The 9364-nt window shown below is 28.4% G+C and overlaps 1 protein-coding gene across 1 annotated transcript; it reads left to right on the plus strand.

The window, feature by feature from the left end:
- Positions 1 to 238: 238 nt before the first annotated feature.
- On the plus strand, positions 239 to 538 carry LOC120171225 (protein LITTLE ZIPPER 4-like). Its single transcript, XM_039178965.1, has one exon. The coding sequence runs from the start codon at positions 270 to 272 to the stop codon at positions 510 to 512; it is 243 nt and encodes an 80-aa protein (XP_039034896.1). The 5' UTR covers positions 239 to 269; the 3' UTR covers positions 513 to 538.
- Positions 539 to 9364: the final 8826 nt, after the last annotated feature.

Raw genomic sequence — 9364 nt, forward strand, 5'->3', positions numbered from 1 at the left:
TCTTAGGATAACCACCATTATCTACCATTTTGCTTGATTGAATAATGTTTAATATCATGCATACATACTATCAATGTATTTCTGCCAGTATTTTCCAAGGGATATTGTCTTCATGTAGTGCAATGATTTATACAACAATAAAGAAGAGGACTAGAGATACACTTTTTTTTCATTATTTAAAATCTTATGGTATCTGATAAATATATGGTTCTTTTTTTTTTTGGGGGTTTGCAGAAAGAGTACGAAAGAGAAAGAGGGTAAATTGTTGGATGGTCATGGAAAGGCTGAACTCAAATCTGTACCTCCAGAACTGTTACATAATGAAAGAGAACGAGAGGCTGAGGAAGAAAGCACAGGTTCTGAACCAAGAGAATCAAGCCCTTTTGTGTGAGCTCAAACAGAAACTCTCCAAGGCCAATAACTCCGAGGCCAAAAAATCAGCAACCAATATACCTGATCTCAACATGAGCTCCACTTCTAACCCCAATGCCCCTAGTTCTAGCCAACCCTGATCCACCAGCAAGAGTAGACATCATGACCCCACCTTGTTATCATCTTCTTTTGTATTTCTTCTTTTTTTTAAAGATGTAAAACCATAGCCAAATGGTACTGGTGGTAGCTTCGTTTACTAGTTTCTTATTCTATCAGGCTTATTTCATGGGGTGGAGGGTCTTAAAAGACATGGACTTGTGAAGGGTGTATCTGCTAGAAAAAAGGAATATAATGTTATCATAGTTTTAGTTTTACAAGCTTCTCTCAAATTGGATAAACGAGTATATGCATTAAATTAAGTAACATATTAATTCAATTATCATACTAAAATACTATTATTCTCTGAGTTTAAGCAACTATATAAATACGGTGTGCTGTTAATTAATGATTAAGAAATATTTTAAACAAATCTTATTTATTATAATAATCACCGATCTCGTTAGGAACGAGTGCAATCCAAAAGAGATTTCATGACTTTATTGCATTCTGGCCCCATCTGTATTCAATTTAACCCATCCCACCGGGGGTGGAAGCCAACAGAGGGAACCAGTGGCTCTTCTCGCACGACCCTCCTCCAAATAAACATGCAAAGCTCTAGCATATAGTTTTCTGCTGCATGCCAATGCTATGCTGTAGTATATTAATAATTTTTCATCATATTTTATTTTTTGAAAACAACAATGAAAGTAAGATAATTCATTCACGATTGAATTATATTTTATTATTACAGATTTTCAGTTGATTCGATTAATTTTACTCGAAATAGAAAATATCTCAAATTACAATAAATATTTACAATCGTAATCGTAAATTTAACACATACTTAGAAAATTTTCCTATAATCATTGAAATAAAACTAGTAAGTTAATATCACATAAAGGCTAAGGAAAGATTAAAAATCTAACAAAGAAACTCGAATAAAGATATATACAAATATATCTGATCGTATCGACAAACGAATCACAAAAGCACATCAACCTATTGAAAGACCACCGACAAACCGCAATTCATACTCGAACAATGTGAAAAGCTATCCCTAAACACAAATCAGGTATCCACATCCAGTCCGATAGTCCAAAGTAAAAAAGATCAACAAGATATCAGATAAGCGTCATTCTGATCAGTCGTATCGATGTCATATCATCCCTTAAACAATAAATGAAAAAAGAAGTCAAATAACAAAAAAACATGTCAAAAAACATAAGAAAATATGTCATAGAGATAGGTGAAAAAATGTCATATCGACAAATTTATTAGAAAAAAAAAGAAATAAAAAATAATAAAAACTATCAATCGACAATCAATTAAAGTTGATATTATCGTCGATAGACAAAGACCAAATTGTTACCATATTTTCAGTTGATTTAACATAATGAAATACTAGACCTTTTAAATTATATCACGTAATATATATAGTTTTGACTTAATAATATTCCACCCATTCAAAAGAATCATAATATATCATTGAAGCAACAAATAAACAAATCAATTATCATAATATATCACCCAATGTAATATAATTGTGGTACTGAAACTTCTCGCATATGTTATCGTCCTGATTCAATCACCAAAATTATAAACTTGAGTACATAAAAATAATTTTAAACATTGAGCTTCATGAAGCTCAATAGTAACACTACTATTCTACTATACCACTTGAAATATTTATATTTAAGTAGACAAGTCATAAATGATAACCAAACAATTTTAAATATATTTTTTTATGTAAATAGGAGCAACTAGTTTTATTAAAAAAATATTCAAAATTACAATAAAAGGTTTATAATAAGTGTAAACTAAACATATAATTAAGATATTTTATGAATCATTACACAAATATTTGTCACTTTAGCCATACAAGAGTCATACAAGGAAAAGGCTAAAAATCATTAAAAAAACTCGAATAATAAATCGATATGAACAGATCTAACTGTATCGACAAAGAACCACAACAGGAGATGAAACTCTTGAAAGATCACCGACAATCAAATATTAGAGTTCAACGACAATCAAATATTAGAGTTCAACGTCGTGAGACAACTATTTCTAAACACAAACCGCGTATTCAAATCAAATATAAGGGCCCAAAGTAGGGAAAATCAACATGATAATAGATAAGCATAATCTTGATATGTCGAGACGATGTCAAATCGAACCCTGAAAAAATTAAACAAAAATAGTGATCAAACGACTGATTAAAAAGATCCAAAACATGTCAAAAGAAAAAGAAATATATGTCGCAAAAATAGATAAATATGTGTCATAAAGATAATTGTTAAAAATAAAAATATAAAAAAAGTAAAGAAGATTAACGATCAACAACCAACCCTAAAATTGATATCGCTACATATTAACAAACATGAAAAATAGGAGAGAGAGAATGACCCAAAAAAATTAAAGAGAATTTTTTAACTATAAATCTAAAAGTAATTCTCTAGCATGACATCGTTGTAAGATATTTAATAATAATAATAATATGGGGTGTCATATGACATCAAAAAAAATATGATTTTTTTATATAAATTTAATATTAAAAAAATTAAAAAATAATAAGATTAACATATTTTTATATAAAATAATATTGTCACTTTTAAATATAAATTAACACTCACTATTCATTTTCATTCATTTAAAATAATTTCTTGATAAATTTTTAAATTTAATACCTCAAAATAAGTAAATTTAACACACTAAAATATATATTTTTCCTAACTCTGTCCTTGTACACAACGTCTATGCTACAAACTTCGTCTCTATTGTATTATCATCATCCGTAGGTAAGTTATACCATTAATGTATTGGTCACAAACAATCCTTATTTGAGTATCCAAGTGATGCCACACCTCCAAAGCCGTGGATGGTGTACATTACAAGAAAATGCATTTTCAATATTAAAGAATGATTACTAAAAGTATCAAATTTAATCATTGAATATCATAGTGAAAAAATATTTGAGTCATCACTAATAACTCCGTCACTAGTATATTATTGATGATTTTAACGAATTTTGTCACAATTACTTTTTTTGTGACTGCGTTTTTTGACACATAAAGATCAATTACAATGACATATATTTAGTAATATTATGCTTATTAGTGAAAGATATTTTATCACAACTAAATTAAATTGATTATTTTAAAAAATTATTATGAAATCAATTCGAGTAGATATTACATTTTTGGTGTGTCAATCCAATTTGTTTGAGGATCTAATGTCTCATCATCAACTAATTGTTAGTTTCACATGTTATGTTTTGATAAATTAATATAATGCATGACTTTTAATATGGTTGAACCTGATACATTTAGGGGAAGAGTGCAACACCTAACCATTATGCTAAGAAAGAAATATTTGTTTTTGACCAAAAAATTAATACTTAGGTTAAATTATTGTTGGAAATTAATTTTATTTATTTTATGAAAAATATATTAATTATAGTATTAATTATTATAATAATAATTTTAATTAAATTTTCTATGATTTATCGTATGAAATACGCTTTTCGAAAAAAATATAAAAATAATTAGATTAGTTTTAAAATATAAGCATATAAATATTAAGATTTAAACTTAAAATAATATCAAGTGTCCTTATATTATATTTAATAAAATAAAATAAAATGATAAACTTATTAGTGAAAATATTATTGTCACAATTTGAATAATAATATTGACCACTTAATATTTTATGACCATTACATTGTTTCCCATGAAAAAAAGTTTGGTGTCAATTCAAGCATTTTATTAGTAACAAAATAGAAATATGAAATAATTATCAACTTCAATAGTAACATAATGCATGAACCAAGAGATCTTGGTGGTAAATGAATTATTATTTCTTTGAGGTATTGAGTTCGAGCACTAGGAATGTCAAGAGTATGAATGTTCAATGTCAAATGATTAAGAGTTATCTTTGAATAAGACAAACGAAAAAAATTCGTCACAATTATGAATAACAATAATGATTACTTAATATATTGTCATTATTATATTTTTTTATAACTTGCTTTGGTCACAATAAAATATTATTAATTTTTTCATTATTATAATTTTTTATTAGTGACGAGTTACTTGTGATGTACTTTAAAATTATCGCAGTTATTACATTAAGAGTGAGCAAATAGAAATCCTTTTAAAGAGACAAATAATTTTATTACAAATAATCTATTTTTTATAACGAATTTCTTCAATGTCACAATTAAATAATCACCGTTATGAGATGTATCATCACACAGTCTTCCAAATCGGCAATTGAGAGCTTGTAGCTATCCTGTACCACATAGGTCGTGAGTTAGGCTAGCAACTATAAGAATGATATATGATTTAAGGATGAATTTATGTTAGTTATTCAACATCATTTAAAGACGGATATATAATTTTATGTTATGAATAAATTTATATATTCATAAAATTTTAAAAATATAAAATATAAATTTTAAAATTCACTTTTTAAACATAAAATCTTATATATGTGTCTATCCTATTTCTACCCTGGGCATGACTTTGGGAGAAATTCCACGTTCTTGAATCCAAACCCTCTACTGATATTTTATACAGTGCCAAAATAGAATTGCAGCTTTAAGAAGCCAAGGGGAAAATAGGTATTTGTTGGTTTAGAGACAGAGAAAATATCATAAGATAAGAAAGGGGGCTTTTCACTGAGATTTTGTATGAAAGAGAGTAATGGGGATCTAATCAAAGGTAATGTCAAAACAAAAGTCAATGAAGGTTGATTAGGGTTGAACATAAACCCACAATATCAACTCAGTCCCTTCACTTAGGCTGATGCTGGTTGACCATCAGCACTATAAAAACAAAAAGCAAGTCTTATCAAGCTCTAATGCCTACTGACTCTATGGGCTTTGGCAACTGAGCCAACCAAAGCGTATCCAACAACTCAGCTTAGTCAATTTGGGAACTCAAAGGGAGAATATTTTTATATGATGACTCGAATCTCCTTATTAGACCCACTGGTGGATAGGCTGACGACACTCACTCAGTGCACCCCCCCCCCCCCCCCCAAAAAAAAAAAAAATCCCTCAATCAAAACATGTTTTGAATTTTTCATTTTATGTCAACATGATTTTTTTTTTCTAATGTCAAAATACTCTTCTTAATTTTGATTCTTCACCCTTATTACTTAGATTGTAAACGAGTGAGTCAAGTTTAGGTATTATTAAATTCAATTAGACTTAAAAAGTTTAAAATTAAATTTAACTTAACTCGAAAGTTCACGGGTTTAAAATTATCAAAATTAAATTTGAATTCAAAATACAAAAACTGAAGTTTGAATTGACTCAAAATCTCGCAAGTTTAAAATTTCAATTTCATCGAAATAAAAAATTGAAACTCGATTCGATCTCAAAAAACTACAGCTCGATTGAAGCTCAAACTCAGCTAGGTTCAAGCTCGAACTCGAGTTCGAACTTTAAATACATGAAAAATATTATATTGTATTTAAAAACAACATATAAATGCTAATATTATTAATAATTTAATTTAAAAAATTTATATATTATTTTTTGAGTTACTCATAAGCTTTATGAATCGAGTATTAAATAATTCGTTTCGACTCGTTAAAAACTTGATCACACTCCAATACTAAAATATTTATTATTTTAAGAAGATATACTATACTCAAGTGTTGAAATATTTTCCTTAATACGAGATCGTAACATATATGTAAAAACTTTAAGCACACTCCAATTTTATATTAGATTCTTCCCGGCTTTACATGACACAATTATTAGAATCAATCATAATAAATAAAATTTAAGCATAATTTAATCATGCTAAATCATTAAAAATAGAATATTAGATTCAAAAACATTCTTGATATGGTGAAATTTTTAAGTATTTTATTTAGTTGTGATCTTCTAAGAAGATAAGTTTGTTATTGCCGTAAAAACTCTTTGACAAGATACGAATAATATAATTTAACATATTTCTTGGGGACCACTACCTCTTTTTATATAATGAATATTATGTCAATCTATTAAGTATTTATAATTTTCCCTTATCAAATTATAAATACAACTTATGTTATCTACAGTTTAATTCTATGAAACTTTAATACCTATGACACATGTAACATAATTGATAACTTAATTTTATGACATATTTTATGGTAATATTATAAACTATACATATGTGCCTATAATTATGTATTTTAATCCAATAATCTCTCACTAGAGCAACATATGTTTCATGACAAATGTACAACCTTATTAGCTCAAAATTTGTTATAATAAAATAGGTATTCTGTAACAATCTTGTCCATCAATAATATTCATATAGCATCAAAGCGGTCTTCGTTGTATCTACCATGACTAGAGCCATCAATGGTCACGTTTACAAACAAGATCAAAGATACAAATCAATTATGAAGTGTAACATAAAAACTACGTGCAATGTGAACCAAACATGTTTATTTTCATCTAGCTCTTTTTAAACATTAGTGATGTACAACGGTCCTTCGGGCCGGGATGGTGGATCCCCTTTAAAAGTCTCGCTTCGAATGGATATTGAGTTGTGGTTCTAGGGAGTCACCACTAATCTTTTTTAGAGTGTGACTGGATCACCCAAAAGAATGTTAGTTTAATAAAATTAAAATAACAAAGGTTGATTTGTTTACCAAAGAAACGAATTCGAGAATCAATTATATGTGGGAAAAGATTAACACCTCACAACACTCTTTGGATACCTAGTCGATTAGGTCATTGTCTTAAAAATGGAAAAATGAATTTAGACCCCAATTTAATTAGCGATCCCTTTAAAAATAAAATCTCTCATCAAAATCCTGAAAACTTTAAAGCATATTTATTAGTAAAATAATAAATTAATTAATAAAGTGACACTTATACGTAATAAATTAATAAAATAGAGATTTACAATAAATAATAAATAAATAAAGATCAAATTATTAAATCAAAAACAAATAAGAATAAATCATAGGTTTAGATCTCAACCAAAAGGAAATTGAAAATAAAAAAGGAATTAATTGAATAAAATAAACTTTAAATAAATTAAATAAAAAGGATTGAATAAATAGGAGTGTAATCATAAAAAAGGACCATGGGAATAATTCTCCATTAAGAAGAAATTGTACCTGTAAACAAATAAAAAGAAGAAAATAAGACTTTTAATTAGGAATAAAATATTAAAAAATAAATAAGAAAAAATATAGAAATAAAAGAATTAATTTAACTTAAAATAAAAAATGATCATGTTAATCAGATAAAAATAAATCTAAAAATCGAAGAGATGAATTAAACACTGCAAAACAAAAATAAAAAAGTGAAGTAAAAAATTAAGAATAATAATCAAATAAAAAATTAAATTTAAAGTAAAATGGATTTAAAATGTGAGGGACATGATTAGAATAAAATTAAAAAAAATAAGCAAACAAACAAAATTTAGATTTAAAAATTATGTAAATTAAAGAGTTAAATAAATAAATTAAATAAAAAAGACTAAAATGATATAAAGCAAAAGTTAAATAGTTGAAATAAAAGCAGTAAAAAAGAAAAGGATTAAATCGAGACTAAAAGAAAAGTACAAGAATCGAAAATGTAGTTTTCCTATAAATTCAATCCAGGCGCGATGGGTCCTCTAGATGACACACGTCGTTTTAATGTCTACATAACCCTATCAAAACGACGTCATTTTGAAGAGGATCTAAATAGTCATTTTATGGCTTTCAATTTATTTTTTCTCCTTTTTCTTTTCTTTTTAGAGAGAGAGGCCCTCTCTTCTCTCTAGACTTGAACCGTTCGTCAATGGTATGATGTCCGGCTGACCGTCACCGGTCACCGGAAATGGTGGCTGTCAGGACTCACATTACACCGTGAGTTCGTCTTGACGAGGAAAGTCTGGATCAGGGGTTCTTTTCTCTCGGAAGTGCTCCAAAGTCTCGAAATCAGCCAAAAACTGTTCGGCTTCTTAGCCTCCGATCAACTTCCTTCCGTCGTTAGATCACCTCTATCCTAAGATATGTTGTTCTACGACCTCTTTTCTCCCTTTTGACTTCTCGGATCATTGAGGGACCGTTCTGATCATCGAGGATGGTCGAACGTCGAAAGGGAGAACTCTCCCTTCTCTTTCTTTATTTTTTTCTCCTCTGATTAGTAAATATGCTAGTAAAAAATGGCAAGAAAAAAAAACTCTTTTATTTCTTTTTGTTTGGAAATTACAGTGGTTATGCCCCTCCCTTTTTACATCGTTTTTGCCGGATTTAATACACAAGAATCTTTCCGTCCTTGCATTTGAATTAAGAGATTCAAAATCATTTGATTTATTACATTAAATTGAAAAAAAAGATTTCAATCCCAAAAAATTTGTTCTTGGATTTGTTTTTGATAAATTATTTCCTTTCTTTGTAGGGGAAGAATTTCTTGCCAATATCGGCGCGTGAAGGATCCGATGAGAGCGTGTAGGAGCCGATGAGTTGCCTTCCATGGCTGGCGGTTACTGATCGCAGTTACTCTGTTACCCTTGCAACTAGGGTTTTATGTAGACAGTTGGATCATCAGTTTGATCCAACGGCTGTTGATTGCTTGCAGCTAGGGTTATCAAAACCCTAATTTCCAATTAGCTTGCATCACTCCTCTCCATCGTTGGGCTTGTATTATAACATGGGCTGTAACACTAAATGACAAATCAATAAAACTCCTTATTGCATACCAATATACTTATTAGATTTAATAATAATTAATAACAGTAACTAGTAAATAAATAAGAACAATATAAAACTAATAATAATATATAGTGATAATATATAATAAATTGTATAATACTTGTAGTAACCAATTTTTGGTCCCTACACAGCTTTCATACATTGATGTCCCCCATGCACAACCCATGCCCTGTTGTTC

The sequence above is a fragment of the Hibiscus syriacus genome, unplaced genomic scaffold, assembly GCF_006381635.1.
Source record: "Hibiscus syriacus cultivar Baekdansim isolate YM2019G1 unplaced genomic scaffold, ASM638163v2 tig00111817_pilon, whole genome shotgun sequence".
In the NCBI taxonomy this organism is placed as follows: Eukaryota; Viridiplantae; Streptophyta; class Magnoliopsida; order Malvales; family Malvaceae; genus Hibiscus; species Hibiscus syriacus.

Excerpts from the sequence above, each read along its gene's own strand:
- LOC120171225 (XM_039178965.1), top strand. The coding sequence starts at position 270 with ATGGTCATGGAAAGGCTGAACTCAAATCTGTACCTCCAGAACTGTTAC.